Source organism: Mustela nigripes, chromosome 7 (genome assembly GCF_022355385.1).
Source record: "Mustela nigripes isolate SB6536 chromosome 7, MUSNIG.SB6536, whole genome shotgun sequence".
In the NCBI taxonomy this organism is placed as follows: Eukaryota; Metazoa; Chordata; class Mammalia; order Carnivora; family Mustelidae; genus Mustela; species Mustela nigripes.
The window spans coordinates 58673894-58701802 of NC_081563.1; the positions used below are offsets into that span (position 1 = coordinate 58673894).

A 27909-nucleotide genomic window follows, 5' to 3' on the forward strand; every position below is an offset into this window, starting at 1 on the left:
CCACTGGGATTTTCCCAGCTCAAACAGGCTGGTAAGAGGCACCCAAAACAGGGAGAGTCCTAAAGTGCCTGAAGTTATCCTGGAAATTGCAACACACCCACAGGACCCAGAGTCATTACCCATCAATATAAGAGGCAGTACATACCTCTCCACCTGGTGGCACGAACCCACAGCCAGGATTAGAATAGACTTGGAGGGCCTAGCATGACTCCAGGCCAGCCACAAAGGCTTACTCTGTCACACTTCATGAGCCTCAGGATATCTGATATGATGAAATGTTTTGAATTCCGCTTATCATGGTAGGGTGGGGTTTTCCTATCCTTGCCATGAATGCTTTTCACCCCAGATACCTGCATGGTGCACTCAATCTCTTCAGTGAGACCATCTCTGGCCATGCAGTGTAAAATTACACCAACAATACCCCATCCACACATTCCCTATTCCTGCTTGGTTTTTCTCCAAAGCATTTTCTATCACTTGACATACATTTGCTTATTATCATTTTTACCCTGCTAGAATACTCATAAAGGCAAGGATTTTAGTCCATTTTATTTACTGCTAACTCTGCAGCACCTGCAACACTGCCCAGCACATGGTAGGGGCTCAATATTTGTTCAAACAGAGTTAACATTCTCCCACTGATGAAAACAGTGAATAGTTTTACAGGAGACATAAAGTAAAATGTCCCAAAGTTAAATGTTCTTTTCCACTCTTTAGCAATCAGATTTCGAAAGTAAGTTACATCTTTATCTTTTATGGTTGATTCCCTTTAAAAGACCTCAAAGAGGATTTAATAGGTCAGCAGCTGAGACTGTAATTAGACCCCAATTCACATCATTCCAACCTTTTTTATACTTACATATTTAAGAACTACAAATTCATATACATATATATATATACATATATATATGTATATATATATATATATATATTTACGTACCTTTGTAAAAGAGCTGCCTAATTTAACCAAGGGTACTGTAGGAAATTCCCGCTTTTCACTCATTGTCAAAGATCCTGCATTAAGGCTATAGAGATTTGACATCACTAGCAAGAGATCTGATGTGGTTTTGACAGGTAGAAAGCGGCTCCTAGGAACATTAATACCTAGAGAGTTCTCAAAACTTTTTATGGCAGCCCCTACTGCAGTTTCTAACTGAATGACATTCAGGCCTCCATCCAAAGTCTGTAAGAAAGAAAAGGGGGCAGGGGGAGAGAAGAAATAGGTTTTAGCAACTTAGTTCCATGTGGGCTGGTTAATTGGGGGAGTGGTCTCACAGATCCCCTGAAGGAGACAGAATTTTGAGAAGTGACATTTAGCAAGTACCTAAATGTCAGGTACTGGTGCTTAGACATACATGGTTTTTATTTCAGCATTGTAACGTCCCTGTTGAGTCATGTTTCCGTTTTACAATAAAGAACCGATGGTTCACAGAAAACTCATGCAAGATGCCTGTGGCCCAAACCTTTAAGTGTCAGAGCAACAAACCCAAGGTAGGTTTTCTACTTTTGGGCCCCGTGCTCTTGTCACTACCACAGCCTTGCATCAAGTAAGAGCACCAAGGCTTGACACAGTAAAGAGATGGGTGTTAACTCTGAAAGACAGGACCAGGAACTGGAGTGACTTACTAGGCAAAAAAGAGGGACCTGTGAATAGATGGGCTCTAGAGAGGGGGCAGTGGATCTATGTGTAGCCTACCTACTGTGATCTTAGGAATAAGGAGGCAAGGGCTGTACCTCCGGCTTACCTTTGGATTCACAATGATCTCCATATCAATAGCATTTTGCTCCTGCAGTCTTTTAACTGCTGCAAGAGAGATCCACAGGTTGTTTGTGTTAAATATTTTGAACTTTGACACAGACTTGAACTCGTCAACATGTGCTTTTGGCACTTGAGCGATTTCCACCAATCTCAATTTGCCTTCATACTGGGTAAGTGTGCCACCCTAGAAAGGCAGAGAAGAGTGTGTGAGTACCTCCACATGTCTCCCAATCACAACCATACCACACTATTTCTAGTCTGTGAAAGTGTTAGAGAAAAGACACTGAGGATAAAATCCCCCAGAAATAAAAAGTTTTGGCATTGATTCAATCTGTGATACACAGCAACATACATGTAATGGTAGAGCCAAAGAAAATATTCAGGTTGTCATTTTATCCTGTAAACCCACCCTCTTGTCCATAGTAAAAGCCCTGGGAGTACAGCAGAGTCCTCTTCGCTTTTCGAAGGTCTACAGGAACAGCCATTTCTCTCATTCCCAAACCACCATCTATCACTAAAGAACTTCTACTCCCTCAGACTCTGCTCTGATTGACTCTGGGATAAGAAGAGAAAAAGGAAGACAGAGGCACAAGTGGGTTAGAAGTGACCCCCTGAGTAGCCTCAGCTTAGAGATGTCCTTACAGTCATGAGGCCACAGCAGTGTGTAGAGAGGGGAAAATTTATGTGCGTGTCAGGGGGCATTGCAAGACACATAGAACCCAACAAAGAGACTAACCATTTTAGTATTCATACACTGCCCATTTCTCTTACTCCCTGTGGCTAAGTAGTAAAACCTTGTGTACCATTTCATGACCACTAAACATGCGAAGTTAAACATTTTTTTGGCAACTACAGAGATATTATAGTGATGAAAAAAAAACATATAAAAATGCACAGGTAGAAACAGAAATAGTAAATTTTCACTAAAGGAAAAATAAAATAAATACTTTTAAGCACCAAACTAGAAGAATATAAAAGGTTTGAACAAAACATTTGAAAGTGTTTTCACTTACCCTATAAATACATGTGGAACTGTTTTTAGTTAAAATAGTCCATATGGGTTACTCACCAATACTGTTAAATCTCAATTTATTTCAGGTGGAACTTAAGGTACTCTACAGAATACTATCTCACTCTGTCGGAAACTTACCAATTAAAAAAAAAAAAAAGATCTGAACTACATAACCTATGCAATGTGAAGATGTGAATCCCCGAACTGCTTCCTCTCAGTATTTACCTTTACATCTGCACGTGTTTTATTTGTGACTTCCATGACAAATTCACAGGGTTTTCCATTGGGTGGGTTCATTAGATGATTAAGAATATAAAGATCCACGGTGGCACCCAGATTATCTATGTTAGACACAAAAATATACTCTTTGCCTTCTCCTATAAGGGTGTCGAGCAAACCAGAGTTGTAGAAACTGGCGTAAATATCACCATGACCTGGAGGGTACCATGCTTCTGTATTTTCCCCTGAGTATGAGACATCCTTTGCTACAGGCAGTAGAGATTCTTTATTAATCCTTGGGTACCTTTAAAAAAGAAAAAAACACACACACACACAATAAACCAAGGTCTTTTTCAATATCAATTCTGTAAAGCACTCCAGATCTTCCAGTAAAACAGTATGTTTAAAGTTAAATAAAACTTCCCTCCTTTTCAGTATATCAATAGTAATTTAATCATAGGTAAATCTGTTTAAGAAAATCTCTTATCTGTGTTGTCCAATCATCAGTTTCCTAGATCACAGTATTTGCTGCAAAAAAATTTCCAGCGTCATAAAGATGGGAGGACACCTAATACTTCCAGAGTCAACAGATTTTATGATACTATAAGAGGAAATACACATTAAGTAAATTTCTCAAACTTCCTTGGTTATGGAATTATTCTTTTCCCTCCAACTTTGGAAAAATCTGCCCATTCTTACAAACATATATTCAGGGGTGGTGCTCTTTCTTTCCCAGAGGTCAACAGCAGATTACTGCTCAGGGACACCTGCTCCCTGCCGCTAGTGAGAACAGGTGTGGGAGCAGGGGGAACAGAGGAGCTAGCACTAAGAGACCAAGCACCAACCAGAAGATGGAGGCAGAGCACCTGCAACACGCAAAGTGTCCATGAAAAAACAGATTAAAACAACAAATGGTAAAACTTTCAGAAATACCTGTTCTGCACAAGCCCATATAGACCCATATTCATCCCTAGATGGAAAACTTAGTTCCCTAGTTGCCTTGGCTTTATCTAAAGTCATCATCTGAGTCCCTTTCTACAGGCATATCTTGGAGATACTGCAGGTTCTGTTCCATACCACAGCAATAAAGCAAATGTTGCAGTAAAGTGAGTGAAGTAAATGTTTCAGTTTCCCAGTGCATATAAAAGTTATGTTTACACTATACTATAGTCTATTAAGTATGCAGTAGCATTGTGTCTAAAAAATATATACATACTCTAATTTAAAAAAATATTTCATTGCTCAAAAATGCTAACCATCATCTGGCTTTTTAGCAAGTCGTAATCACTGATCACAGATCATCATAACAAATACAATAATAAAGAACACACTTGAAATACTGTGAGAATACCAAAAGGTGTGACACAGACACAAAGTTAGCAAATGCTGTTGGAAAGTGGCACCAATATCAACAGACTTACTTGCTCAATGCAGGTGTATAACAATCTTCAACTTGCAAAAAAAAAAAAAAAAGGCAGTATCTACAAAGCGCAGTTGAAGTGCGATCAAACAAGGTATGCCTGCCTTTCCTTTCCTCAAAGTGTAACATTTTTTTCCAGGATTTATTAAATTTCCCCCAAGCCTATACAGGATATTGAATAAATTTCTTCCCATATGAAAGAAGATGATCAATACCGTAGAACATATAAAAATTTTCATAGACCCACATGGAACCCAAATATGCCCTCAGAAAACAAAGATCTATATCAACCTCAAATATTCTGGACATGGAACAAGCAGATTCTCTCTTAGGAAGAATCAGAGAGTGACTGTAACAATCACCTATCTACAAACAAGTGTTCAGCCTTTAAAGACATTGAAGATTTGCAAACATGAGTTTTTGGCAAATGTGTATCTTGAGGCTGCTGTATTTAAACAAGACAAAGCAATCTTTGTTTCCGGGAGTAACACTCTCCAGAATTTTTTTTATTTTTACTTTTTACTTACTGTACCTGCTTTGATTAAAAGTGTAAATTTTCACACGACAGTGACTGTACTTCTGTAGTATTTTCTTTGTATCTTCATCCGTGTTGAAAGAGTTCATTAGAACAAGAGGAACATCTGTATTGTAGGTTTTGTTCAAATGCTAGGGAGGAAAATAATAATCAGATTACCCAAACCTACTTTTCTTTCACTTAAAAATGTAAAACTCATAATGGTTAATCACAAAGTATCCAAAACATCACCTATATGTAGCCAAATACAAATATTTGGCATAAGCTGGACATTTTGCTAAGCCACGGACTTGCTCATTAAATCACAATCCTCTGAGATAGAAACTATTGTCTGCAATATACAAATGGCTGAACTAAGGGCCGGAGAGGTGGCAGATACCCCCCACAATCCAACTCTGGAGTTGTGTGCCCAGCCAGTGCCCTGTGGCCTTACTGGACAGGCAAATGCTAACGAAACATTTACTCTGTGTTCAGAGCACAGTGGGGAGGGAAGTACAAATGTTACAAAGACATGGTTCTCTAGTCTCAGGATTAATGTCAAGAACTGTGAATCACACCCCAACTGAAATCTTTTCAATCTCTGGGAAGAGTTAAGAGGCAACACAGAGTGAAGAAGAAAACAAGTTCTCAGAAGTCAAACAGCCCTTTTTTCACATAGGGAATCTTGGGCAAGTAAATCAACCTCTCTGTGCCTTGGTTTCCACATCTGTAAAATGGAGATGATAACATAAAGAGTACTTATCTTACAGAGTTGTTGAGAGGAACAAATGAGTCAATTCATGAAAAGAGTTCAGAATAATACTGTGTGCAGTACCTGCCAGATGAATGTTAGTCACTGCTGCTGCTGGTGTTACTGCGGTAGCTGCCAGCACTGTACTGGACACTAGACACAAAGAGATGAAGAAGCCTGCCCCTGAAGAACTTATGGTCCACGATTAACGACTTTATCGTAAGAGAGAAGGCAAGGACAGTTCTTAGCATCCATGGCTGCCAACCAGAAGGGGTTAATAAAACCAGATCATCCCAGCTGTGAAGAAGGCCGCCATCAGAAAGAGGCAGGAGAGTGGTGGGGCGATCAAAGGAGAATCCAAAAAGATCCAGAGATTTCAACAACCACAAATGCTATTTAAAGATCAAAAGCTTCTATTTTACATCACCCTAAGGATGTGCCCTTGGGAAACCAAACCTTTTTATATACTAATAAACTAAAGATAGCAAGCTCCTTGACTAGCTCAAGTCCACGTCTGTTATTTTATAAGGTAACATTTATAATAACCTAAAACTGGTTTTAGTAGTTCATGAGAAAGGCTGAATGTTACTCACTTCAATTTGCTGAACGGTCAGATCCAAAAAAGTATTCTCGTTCCTCACACCGATCAGACTTTTCGGGCCTTTGCAGCCCATGCTGGTTCCCAAACCTCCATTGAGTTTCACCACCACCAGCTTGTTCAGCACGGAAGATATATTGTCAGGTAAGCCTCTGGCTTTTATCTTTTCATAGGGTTGAATCTGAAATTTAAAAATTTACAGAATTCAAATAGCTTTATGAGAAGTTAAATTCAGTCAATCACAGGGTTCTTTCCATGTGTCCTTAAAGAATTCTGCTTTTCTCCACGGGAAGTTTCAACGACATTCCCTTTAATATCACAAGTCCTCCTGGTACAAAATCAAATACTTTATAGGCAACTGCTCTTGCATGAAGTAGTTCAGTGGTTCATTTACATTACAAAGGAGGACAAGAAGGAGGAAAAGTTAGAGTCTACAAATATTTGTCTGGCTGTTGAGGACATCTAAGTCACTTGGACTACATATAAAAATTTAGAATTCCCCATTTGCATTGGTATAGTAAATGGGGTATGCAAAACTCATTGTGGTGGTGTATGGATCTATTTCAATTCTGGAAAAGTATATATACTTCAAGGAGGCAGAAACCAAAACCTAAATTTCCTTTCTTTTCTCCTCCATTCAAAAGTAAGTCTTCAGAGGAAGTGGCATGCTGATTTTTTTTACCATATTTCTAGGTATGTATCAAGGACAGAGTTCCTTAAAAATTTAACTCTCAGGGATTACTGTATAGAAGGTAAAATTGGAAAACTGTGTTCTCACTGCTCCAAATAATATCCTGATGGGGTAGTAAAGGTCTCGTCTAAGGCTGACGAGAATCCCTTCCTCCACGGACCCTCTCTATTTCTGGGAGCACAGAGCATTACTCTTCAGCTTCTCCTTCCTAGACAGGAACAACCACATAGTGGGAGCCCAAATTCTTTTCTTCAAAGCAGAGGTACAAGCAAGTCTAAAGATCTTACAGCAAGAATGGAAGCTTTTGAAAAGATCACAACATATTCTCTAACCATTTATAGGGCTTTCTGTTGTCGTTGTTATCCTTCTTTAATGGAATACATCATCAAATGTCCTCTTCAGTTATATCATCATGGTGTAGGACACATAGCAATTGAGGGGACTGAAGAAATACAACCATATAGTAAGTGCTCACTATGAGCTACGCTGTTTTTGTTCTGCTGCCTATAGAGGCTGTGTGGATGGGTGGTGGATAAGGTCTGTAATTGGGAAAGGAGTTGATGGACTCACATTCCAGTGACTAGGCTGTGGAGGCAAAAATCCATTTATGCTTGGTCAAACACACATACATGTCCTATGTCGACTCTTGACCACATACATGATTTCTGCTCTTTGCAGTTCTCCCCATACAAACTAGTCTGTGACTCTTATTTCATCTACCTCGCAAGACACTCTGTTAACTGCCCACTGCAGATGAATGCACTTTTTGCTTGGTGTAAATGCTGAGAAATAAGCACTCTTCTCTAAGACTCTTCACTGACTACCACCTAATTATCGCTCATTCTGAATTAGTTCCTAATGTGGTAGGATCGTCAATCTTCCTGGGTAAGTGTCAGTCTTCAGCAGTCATTCATACTTAAAAGAGGGCTAGTGACAGGGAAAGAGAGAGGAGGGGTCACACTTGGGGGCATCATGGCCCTCAGTGGGTGCTGCCCAAGTACTGGGATGCTAACCACCAAGGAAAAGAAGGATGATGGGGAGGCAGGAAAGAACACAGATTATACCGGTTGCTTCTCTAGAAGCTCTTAGTCCAGGTGAGGACAACATATGGATGATAACAACTTGGGATACCCAACACACACACAAAGTGCCTGTGACCCAGCTGACTGGCATTCCTGGAAAGATGTTTTGATCCCACTGCCCTGAACACCGTTTCTTCAGCATGTCAAAGAAACTGGTAATATTGCTTGAGAGAAGAAGTCCAGTTTAAGTCCTATACTACAGGAAAACTAAGAGGAGATAACAGAGATAGAACTTGTCACCCTAATATAACATGGCAGTTTATAATCCTTTCATCAGCAGGGCTACTGAAATCAACCAGTCAGTAAAAGGAATGCCACTGTGATACAATGGCTTCAAATAGTCTATTATTAGTTAGGAGAATTTTGGGGGCATGTTACATTTACTCAAAAGAGTTAGCAAATGGAACCAAACCAATTATTTTCCAATTATCTTTTAAAAGCCAAGAATCTCCATTTAGCAGTTACTTTTGACTTCCAAATAAGAATCTAATATTTACAGAGGGCTCAAAAGGGTGTGAAAATTTAACTAAAACTCCCTTGAGTCCATGCATTCATTTTACGTAAAATTATTAGTTCTGAAATATTTTTACCTATTTAATGCTTCCTTTAATATACCTTTAAAAACTAGAATACATAAAAGAAGTTTTTTTCTACATATGGTGAGACAGGCCTACATTTCCCAATTTTACCTGAAAGATTTTCATTATGAAACACCATACATTCAAGTTTATAAAATACATACAGTCAAATAACCTAAATAAAAAAATACTGCCATAACTTAGAAGCCTCCTTTGAGTCTGTCCCTGATCACATTCTCTTCCACGCCAGTATAACCACATCTTGATGTTTATACTTTAGTTTTACCACCTATGTATGTATCCATAATAATAATATTTTACTTAATTTTATCTCTAAACTTTTGACTTGCTTCTTTAATTCAGTGTTATATTTAAGAATGCACATTAACGGGGGCGCCTGGGTGGCTCAATGGGTTAAGCCGCTGCCTTCGGCTCAGGTCATGATCTCAGGATCCTGGGATCGAGTCCCACATCAGGCTCTCTGCTCAGCGGGGCGCCTGCTTCCTTTCCTCTCTCTGTGATCTCTTCCCTTCCTCTCTCCTACTGTGATCTCTCTCTGTCAAATAAATAAATAAAATCTTAAAGAAAAAAAAAAAGAATGCACATTAACGCATGAAGCTATAGTAATTACTTTTCACTGTCATATAGTATTCAATTTATATATCCTTTAAAAGAAACAAAACTGTCATTACTCACAGATGATATGACTTTATATAAAGAAAATCCAAAGACCCTACAAAAAAATTATTAGACTAATGTGAACATAGCAACATTGAAGATACACGGTCAATATTTTAAAAAACATCCACTTTTAGAATCCTTGGACTCTGCTAGTGGGAATGTAAAGTGGTGTGCAGCTGTTAAAGAAAAAAGTATGATGGTTCCTAAAAAAATTTTAAATAGAATACCATTGATCTACCAAGTCCACCTATGGATATATATACCCCAAAGAACTGAAAGCATGGTTCTCAAAGAGATGTTTATACACTCATCTTCACTGCAGCATTATTCACAATAGCCTAAAAGTGGAAGTAACTCAAATGTCCATCAACAGATGAATGAATAAAACAAAATGTGGCATATACATACAACGGAGTATCACTCAACCTTAAAAAAGGAAAGAAATTCTGATGTGTACTACAACATGAATAAACCTTGAGAATATGTTAAAGTGAAATAAACCATTCACATATCAAAAAAAAAACCCAAACCCAAACCCCAATACTTCTATGATTCAACTTATATGAAGCACCTAGAATAGTCAGATTCATATGGACAGAAAGTAGAACAGTGGTTCCTAAGGACTGGAGTAGAGAGGAAGGAGGAGGTGTTTAATGGTAACAGTTTTCGTTGTGCAAGATCAAAGAGTCCTGTAAATGTACTTAACACTAATGAATTGTATGTTTGGAAATGCTTAAAGATGGTTTAAAAAGATGAACTGTTTCTACATATAATGAAGAATTAGGATTAAAAAGTTACTTTTCATTACACTATGAAAAATAACAAATTCTTATGAATAAATCTTAAAAAGATATGAGAGTTCTACACTGAACATAAAACATTTTTGAGAAAAGTTAAAAGACAAATTCAGGGATGTATTTATCATGTTTATAAACTAGAAGACTTACTAATGTAAAAATGTCAATTCTCCCAAACTTAACAATGCAAATAATCAATCAAGCAAATAATGTAAACTGGATTATATCTTCATTCTAATCTTTAAAGAAATGTTTGTTGTACTAACATGCATAGGATTAAAGTGAGTTTTGGGAGCCATGTTTAATTTTTAGCTATTTAATTCCCTTTAGGGCATGCATCTTTAAGTAAAAACACTATCAGAAATTTTTCACTTCCTGTGAAGATAAATTAAAGACCAAAAATCATTTTGTGCCTAAAATTTCACCAAAATGAAAAAAACCTCCAAAATCATACATATTTAAGATAAATAATCTCTGATTCACACACCATAAAGAATATAAAGTTCATGAAAAGTATTTAAAGAAAAAGTTCATTTTGTTCACACCAAGCTTAAAAATACACATTCTATTAGAATACTTTAAGATCATTCCTTATGACTGAATCTATAGAGGCTACATAAATTTTTTCTTGTATCCTAAAACCCTATTCTAGGATAGTGAAAGAAGCTGTCAGGCCTCATAATGATTTTAATACTAAGCTATTTGACTTTCACCCAAAAGATATATCAAGTCTACTTTTAGTTTTAATTCCAATCTCCCCAAGCTTGTTATCTTAAAAACCTGAGTTTAAAATTTTTAAATGTAATTCTGAATTACTTTTCAAATATTTGGTATGAAATAAAATGAACTGATTCATACCTAACTTCAAGTTCCAAAACTGTGTTAATAAAGACTTTTGGGCATAAGCCCAGGCAACTCACAAGTAGAAAGACCTGTTTACCATCAAGTTGAGTGGCCAGAACACTCTGTTTAGTGCCACATTTAGAACCTTCCACCCCACGCTGAGGAGTCACTGCACCTCTACAAATGTCAAGGAACCATAGTTCTCTGTGAGGTGCTTTCAGTAATACCACTCATCTTGCTATATCTGATCTTTAGTAGTTAATTAAAAACAGGCCTCAATGAGGAACTTGACTGTCAGCAAGAAGAGGACTGAGCAGAACCATGGAAGGAAAGGGAAGAAGAGTCACAAGGTGTGAAGTAACAGTTGTGACGAGGGGAGAGGGGTCCAGAATCGTTAGGCTGTATTACTACTGGAACTCTTCACTGGGCCTTTTTTCACTTACGTTTCATGACTTATATCCACCCGACGCTCAAAGAAACAGACCTAGACACACACATGTGCAAAGAAAGGTACTATCGTTTGATTTCAGGAAGCCAGGACACTTTCTGTCTAAAGTTTCTTACTGGTTAAATTAGGCAGTAAGCCCTGCTTTCCATCACATAAATCACCTTATATGCCAACACAAGTCCTTTCTGTTAGTGGTGCTGTCTGTCCACACCCTCACCAGGGACCTCACCAAGCAATCCCACAGAGTTCAATTTAGTTCCACGGACCAAGGGGATCTGTGTTAGAAACTAGTTGCTTGGCAACAGCTGAAGTTACCCTGGACACACCTAAGTCGCAGAGACATTTTTATACCAGCCCCTCACTCTCCTCTTTTCAGCTGCCCCAGGAGAATGCACAAAGACATCTACTCATGCAAAGATGGGTGGTGTTCAGAGATGACAGGGAGTACCACTCACTGCCAGACTCGGCCTCAATGTTACTCTGACTCAGCCACTTCAGTCAATCACTAGAGTAATCATTATGCTCTCAATATTGGTCACCCTCTTTTTCTTTCTCCCAGACACGAAGAGAATTCAGTGTTGTAAGAAGACCTGTACTGCAACTAAATACACAGTAGGGCAACCATGACAGGTGAAAGTGGAGCAAACCCCATGAGGCTCCTACAAGATACACACAGGAGGCTAGGTAGGCCACTAGTGCTCTCTCCTCCTGGGAGAAAGAATTGGTCAAATACCCGACCTCCTCTGGGCGGTGAACAAAAGAAAGTAGTTGGCAATATACTAATGAACGTGACTTAAACAAGATTCTTCCCTGTAGGATGTCAATCTAGTTTTTCTGCAAAAACTGAAAAGATTTTTAATAAGACCTTTTAAAAACAGTCTACCATGATCTGTACCTTGCCAAGTCTGTTCACAACTTAGTTTCCAGTTAGAAGAAAAGCTGAATTCATCACACAGTCATGGACACACTGTTCCCATTAGCAGTAGTATAACCCAGTTCTTGGTAGCATATTTGTGCTATTCCTGGAGGCAGTGCCAAATACCCAAAACAAGCTAACAGTACCTGCCCTGTTACAGTTCACAAGGGTATGATTATTGCAATCTGAAAGATCTTTTTTTCAACAAAAGCAAGTTCTCCTGAAAGAAAATGAACTACATAAATAGTTAAAGAAGTTTGGAATGATGTTCCATATGTACAGGAAATAGTCTAAGAACATAAACTTATTCACAAAACCCTTATTACTGCATGGTGTCTGAAAATGCCAGGCATTTTCACATATTGTCTCTTCATTTCACATTTCTAAAGATAATGATTAAAATCTGGATCACCCAAAAGCTCCTACCCATTAATGACACACCTAAACCACAGATTTTTTTTTCATCTAAAGAAAAACTGGCAAATCATATATGTTATCACATGGTCCACCAACAAAGTCACCAACAGCCCCTCAGCCACCAAAATAAGCTCAACCCCTATTTCACAGGGCAAATAAAAACCATCATTTATGGGAATGCCCTCAACTTCCTGCCACCAGATGTTCAGAACCTTCCTGTATCTCCATCTGTTTCTTCCCCCTCCTTCCTTCTGGTTACAGGAGGTGGACCTGGTAGACAAGCTCTCTGCCAGTGCCCATGTCAGGAATCTATGGCACCCATCATCCAGTCTCTCTGGCAGCTTCTCCTCTCTATTCCTTTCCATTGACATGGACATATTCAACCTTTGTCATCTAAAAACCAAGAAAGAAAACAACAGTCCATCCACTCGCTCATCCTTTTCTACACCCACATCCCTTTCATCTCCCTCTTCTTAGAGGCAGGGCTTCCTGAAAAAGTTGCTGCACTCACCTCTGCTTTTTTACCTCCCATTCTTCACTCACCCACTGTAATCTCTAAGGCTCAAGGAATTGCTTCTAACAAGGTCATCCACATCCTCTTAACTGAAATCCTATCAGTGACATCAATTCTTCTCTTGGGTGCTCAGCTGTAGTTGATGTAATTGACCATATGTTCTATCTTGATATGCTCTCTTCTCCTTGACTTCTGAAACACCACATTCTATTCCCCCCCCCTTTCTGCCTGTTCCTTTTCAAACCCATTCTAGGTAGACCTCCTCTTCCAAGGCAATCTGCTCCAATCCCATGGCTTCATTCATTCACTGCTGTCTCTATGACACCAAGACATACCTAGCTGCTAAGCCAGGAGACTCCTCACATCTGATCAATGACCATGGCCTGTGAGTCTCATGAAACTGTCCCTGCTTCCAGTCAGCATCCTGCTCACTTCTCATCTATATTATTGCAGTGGTTGCCTCTATGATCTCCTCACCTCCCTTCAATACACCTTCACCTTGTAGGTGGCAATCTTTTAGAAAAGAACATTTGAATTTCTCTCCTTATTACATCATTCACAAAATAAAGCACTGACATGGCATGGCAGAGATTATTAGCTCCCTACCCCACTGTCATTTTTCCCCTTCTCCTTAAGAATCCTGGTTTTCAGCTGGGCACACCACCATCCTAAATAAAAGATTACATTTCCCAGCCTCCCTTGCAATTATTTGTGCCCCAGTTGAAGTGTAAGTGAAACATTTCCAAGAAGTCTCTGAGAGTGCCGGGGCATGCCCTTCTTCCTCCTTCCTGCTGTTTAGAATGAAGACATGCTGACTAGACTTCATTCAAGCAGCATCTGGAGATATGCTACAGACAGCAAGAGTGGTAAGACAGAGAAGCCCAGGTTCCTGATGACCACCATGCTGCCATACTAGCTCTGGATTGCCTCTCTCTAGATTTGTTATTCTGAGTTTCACTATTAGATGACTCTAATCCTGACTGGAAGACACGGTTTGCAGGGTGCTTGATGATTTGGCCCTTTTTGCCTTGCACTGTCTCCTCTCCTATTCTCCCTGACATGCTGTGCTCCAGAAACATGGAGCGGTGGGCTCTAACACTTGGTATCTGTTGCGTGTAGGCCCCTACATTTCTCCCCCTCATGCAGCTTCACTTAACCAATTCGCTTTCCTTTATCCCCTACATCTCAGTTCAGACCAGTGATTCTCAGGATTTATGAGCTATCAGGCAGGGACTCTCTTTCAGAAAAGTGCAAATATCACACTCCCACCCCAGAAAACACAAAACTTGTTGCATATAATTTACCTCACTCTTATTCTTGTGGACTTTCATGCACTGAATACAAGAATAATCTTTATAGAAGATGCTGTATTTCCCAATAAAAGTTAATATGCAAATAAAGCAAAAAATAAACTTTTAACTCTCTCCACTGAATTTCAATGAGAAGAGATGGTGGGGTTTGGCTTGAGTAAGAAGCTGATGCTATGATACAGTCTGAGAAAGTTACATGCATCCATCTTTAACTGCCATTCTATTTTGACTTTTATTTTTTATGATCACAAGTACTGAAGACCTCAACTCTCTCCAGGCAAGTTCTCACAGCTTGCTCTGTAAGCTGAATGGAAACACCTGACTTCTCCAAGACTCTGAGAACTCAGTGGCTCATAATATTTCCTTTGTCTTCAAGAGTCAGTAAGGTCATCTTTGGTGAAACCTGCATCACTCCTGCAGGATCACAACCATCTTCAGTGTTAAGCTCAGAGATGCAGAAGAGGAGTCTAAGTGGTATGTGGCACTCACCCTCCTCTGCAGCAGCAAGACCAGAAGTGCTGGTTGGCATCACAGTTATCACCTGTACACAGAGGACCAAGACATTTCTCTTCCAACACAAGTTTTACCTGGTTTCTTGGAAACGTTATCATTTTAGAAACATTTTCAGAAGGGATTCACAGTAATCCTTCTCTTAGGGCACCAGCAGGCACCTAATGGATGAAAACCAGTAGTTGGCTGCCCTGAGAAGTATCTGAAATTGCAAGGACATGATGTAGCTGCTATTTCTTCCATGACCTGATTCAAATCATTGTAATAAACTACAGTAATTGCAGCATGAATGGTACCATGTGACAAAGACTGCTGCAGAACTGAATGGGGCCGAGCACACAGGCTCTAATTCCAGGCCACCTGGGTCTGAATCTTAAACTCCACTGTTTATTATGGCAAGTAATTTAGCTGCTCTAAGCCTTTTTCATCTACTTAACTGATTTGTTATGAGGATAAATGAGCTAATGCATGTAAAATGCTAAGCAAAGTGTATGGCCCACAGTAAGAGCACACATGTTGACTGGCATTATCACTGCATCATTGATTCAGATAGTCTCTACTCCCACCCCAAGTTTTAACATTTCTGAGTCAAGGATGCAGTGTATATTCAGTGGGATCTTACAATCAATTGGTTGCACTATTTTTCTTTCTTAGTGGTACACAAAAGGTGCGACTTGCACCCAATGGCACAAATTTGATAAAATATGGTATTGAATTACTCTTTCTGCTTCAAATCACAAACTAGCTTAATGATCTCCCAGCTATGGGTCTCACCCGAAGTGTCTCTAGTCATGTGCAATTTAAGAATAGTTTAAGACAGGGTCAAAAACTATAGCCTTTGGGGACAGTCAGGTCTGCCACCTATTCTCATAAATTATTACTGGAACACAGCTGCTCTCTTTGGTTTACAAATCTATGGCTGCTTTCATGCTACTGTGACTAAGCTGAGTAATCATGACAGAGAATGCAGAGCCAAAAAAGTCTAAGATATTTCCTATCTGGCCCTTTACAGAAAGGGCCTGCCAAACCCCGGTTTCAGACAGTCTTCTGAGGCAAGAAAAATACAAGTTTTAATAATATTTTTGCTTTTTAAAACTTTGCTTCTCCTAAAATGGCTCTATATTGCCTGACAACTCAGGATAGCCAGACAGGTAGGATCTCCTTTAGGCTATGCTGGCTCTGTACTTCTGCCAACAAGAACACTACCACATAACAATCCCCCAGGTCTGTGTATCTCCTATTTGTCCAGCAAAGCAAAACAGGATACACTACTGGTAGCAGAACTCCGGCAATTTCCAAAACAAAAGAAAGAAAATCCAAGATTAAAAAAGTCTTTTACCACTTATATGAAGTAGTTAGAGAAGTTGATTTATAGAGACAAAACAAAATGGTGGTTGCCATGAGCTGGGGGAATGAGAGAATGGGTGTTACTGTTTAATGGGTATAGAATTTCAGTTTTCCAAGATGAAAAAGTTGTGGAGATTGGTTGCACAATTACGTGAATATACTTAACACTAATGAAGCATACACTTAGAAGTTGTCAAAATAAAAATAAGATTTAAAAAATGATCAAGGTAAACAGTACATTTTATGTGTATTTTATAACTAAAGCACTGGAAATTTTTTTAAGTGCTTTATGTGGATGTCTATGTGCAGGCATCATAGACACATCAAGGTGTCTAAGGGCCACAGAGCAAAAATATCACTTCCTTTATGACCCTCATACCCCCAGGAGGGGAACTAGCACAACCTCTACTTCTAGCTTCAAGTACTACCAGCTTCTATTATAGCAATTAGTATACTGTCTCCAAACTGTCCATTTAGTCTTCCATATGTATCCATGACTGTAAACTCCACAAGGACAGGAACTGCATGTGGTGCTCCCCCTGCCATATCTGTCATCTTTAACTGTCAAGCTTATTGGTGGCACTCACATATTTGAGTATATAAGTAAGTAAATAAATGGAGGAATTAAGAGATTAATATTAATAAATTAAATGAAATCTGTTTTCTGAAAATTTTTTCTACTCAAATGCTAAGTTTAAAATGAAAGTGGTTTCACCACTAATTAGAAACCAGATTACAAACACCTATTATTTTAATTCAAGAAAAAAAGTATTGGATCAGCATACATTATATATAAGTTTGGTAAAGAAAACCTAAATCTAAGACTTTGCATAAAAAATGTTTGTAGGCCATCTTAGTGTAGTAATTATAAAGCAATCCCTCTATGATAAGTAAGCAAATAGAATGAACAATCACATAATACACATTATAAACTAAGCCTGGAAAAGTTCATTTCCTAAGAAAGTTCTTTTGTATTCTTCTGCTTATAAATTATAAAAACACAAGGAAAACTATCAAATCAAGGACATATTTTAATTCTGCAAACTATTAATAATATTAGCTCCTACATCTTTTGAGGTTTTTAAAAATTATTTTGATTATTCTAAAGTAAATATTACCTAAAACTATAGACAGGAAAACATGAGGACAAATTTCCAGTGGTAGAGAGAATCAGTTGTCCTATTCATACACTGAATCCTCATGTCCAAAGGCAAAAAATTTTAACAGTGGGTAAGCAAACAGGTCCTTTCAAAGAATAAGTCAGAAATCTTGGCACCAGCACTGTTCTCTAAACAATTACTCTCATCAGCACCAACCCAATAACTTATGCTCAGTATCCTTCAATAATACAAATAGCCAATGGAAAAATTCAACCTAATACTCAAATAAATAAAAATTTAAAGATATTTTTCATCTCCACCAGCAAATATTTTTATAGCAATAATATTCAATGTTTCAATATCTGTAGTGAAACTGACAATAAAATGGATGCAGAATTTTACTCAGTATTTATTCAGAGGCCCCTCCCACTTCTGCCTGTCACATCTAAAATAGTACCTCTACTGCTTATTCTCTGTACCCTTTTCCATCTTTATTTTTCTTCATGTCACTTATCACTATTGCAAATTACATTATATGTCATTTATGGTCCACTCCTCCACTAGCTTGTAAACTAGAAACTAGATGAGGTTAGGCTTTGTCAGTATGGTCTTCTAATAGACAGCTGACACTCAAAAAATTTCTGTGGAACCAGTAAATTAATAAGAATGGGACCAAACTGGTATACTCTTTCTGGAAAGCAATTTGAAGTATGTAACAAGAAACTTTTAAAAATCCATATCCTCTGAAAAACTCAGTTTCTTCTTATTCTTCCAAATAATTCAGAGATGCAAAGATGTACATATAGATATATTCATCACAGGAATTTTAAATTTAAATTCAATTAATTAACACATAGTATATTATTAGTTTCAGAAGCAGAGTTCAGTGATTCATCAGTTGCATATAATACCCAGGGCTCAATATATCACATACCCTCCTTAATGCCCACCACCCAGTTATCCCTTCCACCCAGTTGCTCCTCTCCAGCGATCCCATTTGTCTCCTAGAGTTAAGAAAATCTCTTATAGTTTGTCTCCCTCTCTGATTTCTTATTTTACTTTTTCCCTCCCTTCCCCTAAGCTCCTCTGTTTTGTTTCTCAAACTCAAATGTATGAGTGAAATCATAGGATAATTGTCTTTCTCTGACTGACTTATTTCACTTAGCACAATACCCTCTAGTTTCATCCACATCACTGCAAAAGTAAGATTTCATTTTTTTTGATGGTTGAGTAATATTCCATTGTGTGTGTGTGTGTGTGTGTGTGTTCTTTATCCCTTCATCTGTATATGGACATCTGGGCTCTTTCCATCATTTGGCTATAGTGGACATTGCTGCTATAAACATTGGGATGCATGTGCCCCTTCGGATTATTCTGTTTGTATTCTTTGGGTCGATACCTAATAGCCCCAATTCCTGAATCTTAGGGTAGCTCTATTTTTAACTTTTTGAGGAACCTTCACACTGTTTTCCAGAGTGGCTATACCAGCTTGTATTTCCACCAGCAGTTTAAGAGGGCTCCCCTTTCTCAGAATCCTCACTAACATCTGTCATTTCCTGACTTATTAATTTTGGTCATTGTGACCAGTCTGAGGTGGTATCCCATTGTGGTCTTGATTTTTGTTTCTCTGATGTCAAGTGATGTTAAGCATTTTTGCATGGGTCTGTTGGTCATTTGTATGTCTTCTTTGAAGAAATGCCTGTTCATGTCTTCTCTCCATCTCTTGACTGGATTATTTGTTTTTTCAGAGTTGAGTTTGGTAAATTCTTTATAGATCTCGGATACTAGCCCTTTATCTGATAAGACAGTTGCAAATACCTTCTCCCATTCTGAAGGTTGCCTTCTGGTTTTGTCAGCTGTTTCCTTTGCTGTGAAAAAGCTTTTTATCTTGATAAAGTCCCAATAGTTCATTTTTGAACTTGCCGTTAGAGAAGTGTCTAGCAAGATGTTGCTGTGGCGGAGGTCAAAGATTTTAATGGATTTTAATGGATTCCAATCTCACATTTAGGTCTTTCATTTTTAATTTATTTTTATGTACAGTGTTAAGAGAATGGTCCAGTTTCATTCTTTCACATGTGACTGTCCAATTTTCCCAACATCATTTGTTGAAGAGACTGTCTTTTTTCCATTGGATATTCTTTCCTGATTTGTCGAAGATTAGCTGACCATAGCTGAGGGTCTATTTCTGGGTTCTGTATTCTGTTCCTTTGATCTACGTGTCTGTTTTTGTGCCAGTGCCCTACCGTCTTGATGATTACAGCTTTGTAATATAGCTTGAAGTCCAGAACTGTGATGCCATCAGCTTTGGTTTTCTTTTTCAACCTTCCTTTGCTATTCAGTCTTTTCTGGTTCCATACACATTTTAGGATTATTTGTTCTAGTTCTGTGAAAAAAGTTGATGGTATTTTGAAATGGATTACGCTGAATGTGAAATTCCTCTGGGTAGCACAGACATTTGAACAATATTTGTTCTTCCAATCCAGGGGCATGGAATGTTTTTCCATTTGTGTCTACAATTTCTTTCCTAAATGTTCTATAGTTTTCAGAGTACAGATCCTTTACCTCTTTGGTTAGGTTTATTCCAAGATATCTTATGGTTTTTGGTATAATCGTAAATGGGATCAACTCCTTGATTTCTCTTTCTTCTGTCTTGTTAGTGTATAGAAATGCAACTGATTTCTGTGCATTGGTTTTTATATCCTGCCATTTTGCTGAATTCCTATATGTGTTCTAGCAATTTTGGGGGTCGATCTTTTGGGTTTTCCATATAGAGTGGGATGTCATCTATAAAAAGTGAGAGTTTGACTTCTTTGCTGATTTGGAAGCCTTTTATTTCTTTCCATTGTCTGACTGCTAAGGCCAGGACTTCTAGGACTATGTTGAACAACAGTGGTGAGAGCAGACATCCTGGTCGTGATCCTGAACATAAGAGGAAAAGCTGTGCTTTTCCATGTTGAGAGTGATATTCGCTATGGGTTTTTCATATTTGGCTTTTATGATACTGAGGTATGTTCCCTCTATCCCTACACGGTGGAGAGTTTTAATTAAGAAAGGATGATGTATTTTGTCAAATGCTTTTTCTCCATTTATTGAGAGGATCATATGATTCCTGTGCTTTCTTTCATCAATGCAGTGTATCACACTGATTGATTTACAGATGTTGATCCACCCTTGAATCCCAGGAATAAATTCCACTCGGTCATGGTGAATAATCCTTTCAATGTACCGTTGGATCCCACTGGCTAGTATCTTGGTGGGAATTTCTGCATCCATGTTTATCAACGATATTGGACAATAACTCTCCTTTTTAGTGGGGTGTTTGCCTGGTTTGGTAATCAAAATAATGCTGGCCTCATAGAAAGAGTTTGGAAGTTTTCCTTCTATTTCTTTTTTTCTTTTTCTTTTTTTTAAATAGCTTCAGAAGAATAAGTATTAATTCTTCTTTAACTGTAAAAGCTTCAGAAGAATAAGTATTAATTCTTCTTTAACTGTTTGACAGAATTCTGCTGGGAGGCCATCTGTCCTGAACTCTTGTTTCTTGGGAGATTTTTGATTACTAATTCAATTTCTTTGCTGGTTTGGGGTTTTCTATTTCTTCCTGTTTCAGTTTTGGTAGCTTACCTGTTTCCAGGAATGCATCCATTACTTCCAGATTGCTTAATTTGCTGGCATAAAGTTGCTCATAATGTGTTCTTATAATTGTTTGTATTTTTTGGGTATTGGCTATGATCTCTCGTCTTTCATTCATGATTTTATTTATTTGCAATCTTTCTCTTTTCTTTTTCATAAGTCTAGTTAGGGGTTTATTGATCTTTTTAATTTTTTCAAAGAACCGGCTCCTAGTTTTGTTGATCTGTTCTACTGTTCTTTTGGTTTCTATTTCGCTGATTTCTGCTTTAATCTTTATTATTTTTCCTTTCCTGTTGGACTTAGGCTTCATTTGATGTTCTTTCTCTAGCTCCATTAGGTATAAGATTAGGTTGTATATTTGAGGCTTGTTTCTTGAGAAAGGTTTGTATTGCTATGTACTTCCCTCTTAGGACCATCTTTGCTGCATCCCAAGGCTCTGAACAGTTGTGTTTTCATTTTCATTTGTTTCCATGAATTTTTTTATTCTTTAATTTCCTGGTTGAGCCATTCATTCTCTAGTTGGATGCTATTTAAACTCCATGTAGTTCTTTCCAAATCTCCTCTTGGGATGGGAGTTCAAATTTCAAAGCACTGTGGTCTGAAAATATGCAGGGAAAGATCCCAGTCTTTCGGTACCAGTTGAGACCTAATTTGTGATCCAGTATGTGATCCATTCTGGAGAATATTCCATGTGCACTAGAGAAGAATGTGTATTCTGTTGCTTTAGGATGGTAGGCTCTGAATTTATCTTTGAAGTCCATCTGGTCCAATATCTCATTCAAAGCCCTTGTTTCTTTGCTGATCTTCTTGGATGATCTGTCCCATTGCAATGAGTGGGGTGTTAAAGTCTCCTAATATTATTGTATTTTTATCAATGTGTTTTAAAAAATTTTATTAATTGCTTTATATAATTGCTGTTACCAAGTTAGGAGTATAAATAGTTACAATTATTGTATCTTCTTGTTGGATAGACCCTTTAATTATGATATCATGTCCCTCTTCATCACTTAATATAGTCTTCGATTTAAAATCTAATATGTCTAAGGATTGCTATCCCAACTTTCTTTTGATGCCCATAATCTGGAGGTGTCTTTGGGTCTAAAATGAGTCTCTTCTAGACAGCATATCAATGGGTCTTGTTTGTTTATCCAATCTGATCCTCTGTCTTTTGATTGAAGCATTTAGCCCATTTATATTCAGAGTAATTACAGAAATATATTAATTTAATGCCATTTTATCACCTGTAAAGTCACTGTTTCTGTACAGTGTCTCTGTTCCTTTCTGGTCATTGTTACTTTTGGGCTCAATCTTCACTCAACGGATCCCCTTTAATATTTTCTGCGGGGCTGGTTTAGTGATCACAAATTATTTTAGTTTCTGTTTGTCTTGGAAACTCTTCATTTCTCCTTCTATTCTGAATGATAGCCTTGATGGATAAAGTATTCTTGGCTGCATATTTCTCCTCATCTAGCACCTTGAATATATCGTGCCGGTCCTTTCTGGCCAGGTCTCTGTGGATAGGTCTCTTGCCAGACTTATGTTTCTACCCTTGTAGGTTAAGAACCTCTTATCCTGAGCTGCTTTCAGGATTTTCTCTTTATCTCTGAAATCCGAAGGCTTCACTATTATGTGTCAAGGTGTTGACCCATTTTTATTGATTTTGAGGGGGTTCACTGTGCCTCCTGGACTTGACTGCCTGTTTCATTCCCCAGATCAGGGAAGTTCTTAAACCTTCTACGCTTCTCTCTCTTTCCTCTTCCTCTGGGACCCCAATTTTTCTAATACTGTTTTGCTTTGATATTGTGTTACTGACCTCTCAAATTCTCCCTTCATGACCCAGTAGTGTTTATCTTTCTTTTTCTCACCTTCTTATTCTCCATCATTTTGTTTTCTCTATCATTGACTCTCTCTTCTGCCTCATTAATCCTAGCAGTTAGAGCCTCCATTTTTTAATTGCACCTCAGTAATAACCTTTTTTAGTTCAAACTGATTAGATTTTAGTTCTTTTATTTCTCCATTACAGGATTCTCTAGTGAGACGTCTCCAATGCTTTTTTTCAGGCCCAGTTAGTACTTCTAAAATTGTTTTGAATTCTAGTTCTGATATCTTACTTATAGCCATATTGATTAAATCCCTGCCTCTTCTTCTTTTAGCGTGAGTTCTTTCTTGTCATTATGTCCAGAAAAAAAACAAATGAAAGAGAGAAAACACAAATATACCAACAATGACACCAGAAATATATACACTAAACAAATCAGAAGAAAACAGAAATCCCCTCTTTAAGAAAAGAGAGAGAATAAAATCAAAGAGAAGGTGAACAGAACAAAATAATAAACTAGATCCAGGGTGTGTTTTGGTTTGTTAAAAGAAAACTAGATTCCAAAATAGGAAAGCAAGAAAAATTTTAACTTTATAAAGAAAAATAAAGTTGAATAAAATGAAGTGAAAAATGAAAATATAAATATAAGGCGTAAATATAAAAACAAAAATTAAAAATCTTATAGAATTGATAAAATAATAGCTGAAAAGGAAAAAAACTTTAAAAATGAAAGTTCAGAGAATGATAAGAAAAAAGCCATGATTGCTATATACTGTTTTTCCCAAGAGCTGGAGTTTTACAGTTCATTATGATGGGTAAACTTGGTATTAGCCAGATGTTCCTACTGGTCTTCTCAGGGAGGGGCCTGTTGTGCTGATTCTCAGGTGCCTTTGCTTGGGTGTAATTGCACTGCCCCTGCCAGGGGGCAGGGCTCAGTGTAAGCAGCTCTGGATTTCTCCATATGGCTTTAGTTCCCTGAAGGCTTTCAGTACCAGTCTGAGGGATGAAAATGGCAGCATCCTCACCTCTAGCCCCAGAACTGAAAGTCTGCATCCCCTACTATTCAGTGCACCCTCACAGAAAATCAGTCAATTGCTCTTGTCTCACTGATTTCCAGTTGAACTCTGTGTTCACCCAGCCTATAACTAAGCATTTTTTAAATCTCGGCAGGGGACCCCATTTGGAATCTCCAAACTTTATAGATACCTGTGCTGCTCCTCCCAGAAAAGTTGGGGGTCTTGCTTGGCTCTGTTGCTTGCTGGGCCCCTGCTCAGAGAGCATTTGGCTGACCATGCAGTGGTTTGAGATTTATGGCAACATCGAGCAGAAAGCCAGTGCCTGGACTTGCTATTTTCAGCTGCCTTCCTTACTCCAATGCCTGGGAACTCTGCCACATTCAGGCACCCCCTTCCTTTTTGTGACACAGGGGTTCCCGTGACCATGCTGTCCCACCTGCGATTCCACCCTGCTTCCTGAGCATCTTTCAGGCAGACTTCTAAAAGTTCTAATTTTTCAAGCTGCTGCTTTTAACACTTTCTGGCACCTGGCTCATGGAGGCTCCCTCCCCTGTGGTTTAGCTTCGAATATATCGCCTCAGATTCACTTCTCTGCACCTTCTAAATGATCATTTAGGTCATTTTTCTATTTGTAGTGTTGCAGCAATTCTTTTCTCACATCTCCTGAACATCTTGCAGGTGTTCAGAATGATTTGATAACTATCTAGCTGAATTCCAGGAACCAGATGAAATTAGGGTTCCCCACTCCTCCACCATCTTAATTCCTCCAGGATTTTTATACTAGAGAAAATTAGCATCAATCTACACATCCAACTATAGATGAATGTCCAGAAATAACACAAACTGATACAACTGTACAAACTCACAATCCTCAGACTCTTGCCAATGGTTCCTATTAATATATTTTCTTCAAGTGATGAATTTGGGTCATTGTTGCCCACCATCAAAAAAACTAAGAAAAAACATCTGATTTCCAAAGTGGAAAAAGCCTTTCTCAATGACAGATGGTCAAAGAACAAATCCTAATGGTGATCAGTCATCCTTCCTACTATTTCAGTTAAGCTTTGACAATCCAGTGCCAGCAACATTCTGCAAAGCTTCCCCAGCTCACTTAACTTTACACATACACACCCCTTTAGGTACCTACAGTTCCACACAGTATGAAAATGGGCACCTGATTCCTTTAATAGCTATGATAGTCCTCTGAGATGAGGCCAACCCCTCACATATATCTTGAGTTTAGCAGATAAAAAATCTATAAACATGGATGGAGTTGCTGGTTAAATAAAATTCCACATATACCCTAGGGCTTTCACTATGTGGATCTTCAATAAAACTCAAACAGAAGGGTACAGCTAATCATCTTCATTGTGGAGGATATTATGTTGTTTATTCTCACTGGTTTGACAGAGTACCTACCTCCTACAATCCTAAAGATTACAGAAGAAAGTTATACAATTTTAAAAATAGATAATTCTATAATCTTAATATAATTCTGTTTTTACTGTACCCAGGAAAGCACCTGATATCTACAAGGTACTTAATGAATATCTGTTGAATGTACAATAACAAACATTTACTGAGTCTTTATCAGAGTGCCTGGCATATGGTAAATATGCAAATAAATAGTAAAAAAAAAATCACATGCATTTTCAATAACCCTCACTAAAATCCCACCTTTATTGTGTCTACTTTATATGAGTAAGGAAACTGAGGTTTAATACAGCTAAATAACCTGTCCAATGTTATGTGGCTACAAAGAAATGAAAGTGGGATTTAAAATCTGGCGTGTGTGTTCTTGACTTCACTGCCATTGTTGCTAAACTGGGAGAAAAAGTGTTAATACACTGAAAGAGAATAAATTCAGTATACAAATGTAGTTGGTTTTGTAATGGTGGAATATAGAGCGATTGACACTGAGCATGAGGTAACTGCTCAGATACCTGCTGTATAGCATGTAATTGAGAATACTATAGCCCAAGATCACGAGATGAGATAATTTAAACCATCAAAGTTTGCTCAGTACACATCATCAACATATAGAAACTAAACAGCAAGAAGGTCAGTTAGCCCTAATAAAAGTGGCTAAAAACAAAACCAAAAAAATAGCAAAAATTAAAAGTACGGATTTCTGTAATGGTGACCAAGAACTTTAAGTATCTGAATTTCCCACGTAATTTTGAGTGTAATTTAACAGCCACCCCTTACCTGCCTCCTAAAAATAGATTCCAACTGCCTACCATCTCCTGTATTTTCTATCATCTTAGCTAAGCCAAACTGATCCCTCCTGACAGTGAAATGGAGACCTGCTCTGTATACAAGGTAGGTATACCTGGTCTATCTACAACTCTCACTCATTTCCATTCTTACTCTCTAGCAGTACTATAAAAACTGTAGTTCACAGAGCACTTTCCACTCTCCACCTTGTTCTTTTTTTTTTTTTTTTTTTAAGATTTTATTTCTTTATTTGACAGAGACCACAAGTAGGCAGAGAGACAGGCAGAGAGAGAGAGGGGGAAGCAGGCTTGCCATGGAGCAGAGAGCCCGATGTGGGGGTTGATCCCATGACCGTGGGATCATGACCTGAGCCGAAGGCAGACGCTTTAACCCACTGAGCCACCCAGGCACCTCCACCTTATTCTCTTAAACCTGAAATGTCCACCTGATTTTTGGACAAACACTAACTTAAACTTCAAGCCTCGATTCTAACATCACCTCTTCATCCCTAACTTCCCAACTTTCTAGCTGCTCCTTTTCCTTTTATACTTGGTACAAATAACAGAAACCCATTTATTCAAAACATTCTGGAGAGGTTTAAAAATTTTTTTTAATTTAAAAAATAGTCTAAACATAGAATCATGAAAACGTTTTAAATACATCAACTTTTTGTTTATTCATTCACAAAGATCTTTTCCTTAGATATGGTATGGATTTGCTGACCAGAGGTATATCATCTTATGCATAAACCACACCAAAAATATACCACCTGTGATTTCCAGTTTCAGTTCAAAGTGGACCAAGAACATAGTTCTCTGTAAAACAGTCTGCATGCAAAGATCATTCTAGATTTATGCAATTTTCTTAATCTTTCATCTCAGTCTCACCACACCTAATTTAACAACTGCTTTCCCCCAAAGCATTCAACTCAATTTTCATAATTATTTTAAGCCCAATTCATTAGTTTACCAAAAAAAAAAATTAATTACATTATGCCATTAGAACAAATACAACTAGTATGAATAAGTATGGGAATAAACAAACTATCTTTTAGTGAACAAGCTATTCCACTAATGAGAGAAGAACTTACAATAGAGTAGAACCAAGTAGTCAAAGAAAACAGAGAATATCAGTTAATTTTTCTAGTTGGTTAGGTGGAAGCCAGTCACTTAAGTGTCTTCAGAACTACCCTCATGGCCATTATACCACTGTACTATAAACATACCTTTGTGCCAACACCTCCCCACTAAACCAAAAATTCCAAACCAATTTTCTACTACATGCCTATGCTGCTGATTCCCTTAGCCCTCAAGGCAGCTAGGAAGAATCTGAGGTAGCTAAAGTGTCCCCCTCCCAGCTAAACAACCTCTTGTATTTATCCCATTGATTTTCTATATATGTCACTATACAGGAGAGGTTGGGAAGCACTGTACAAACTTGGAAGCTCTTTAAAAGAAGTAACTGTCTTTAGTTATTTATTTATTTTACTTCCAATAATTAAAATAGCACATGTTTGAGAAATTTGTATAATAAAAATATAATAAAAGTAATGAATTAATAGCATCATATAGTACTACAGGTAAACAAAAAAAAAGACTTCAGCCAGGGAGATGTGACTGCTAAGTAAGCCTGCCAGGAGAACGGCAATAAGAAGTTAATCTTTAAATTATCTCACTTAGGTATGCATTTATACTTTCTCTCTCCCACTAGAATGAATTCA

The 27909-nt window shown here is 37.9% G+C and overlaps 1 protein-coding gene across 4 annotated transcripts in view; it reads right to left on the bottom strand.

Moving 5' to 3' along the window:
* Nucleotides 1-27909, bottom strand: part of UGP2 (UDP-glucose pyrophosphorylase 2) — a 69969-nt gene that overhangs the window by 4559 nt on the left and 37501 nt on the right. For all 4 annotated transcript variants that reach the window (XM_059405979.1, XM_059405978.1, XM_059405977.1 and 1 more), the window contains exons 4-8: nt 6269-6454; nt 4943-5076; nt 2997-3294; nt 1746-1943; nt 941-1183 (exon numbers count right to left, since the gene is read on the bottom strand). In XM_059405979.1, the coding sequence (XP_059261962.1) occupies nt 941-1183; nt 1746-1943; nt 2997-3294; nt 4943-5076; nt 6269-6454 (1059 nt within the window). The remainder of the gene's footprint in view (nt 1-940; nt 1184-1745; nt 1944-2996; nt 3295-4942; nt 5077-6268; nt 6455-27909) is intronic.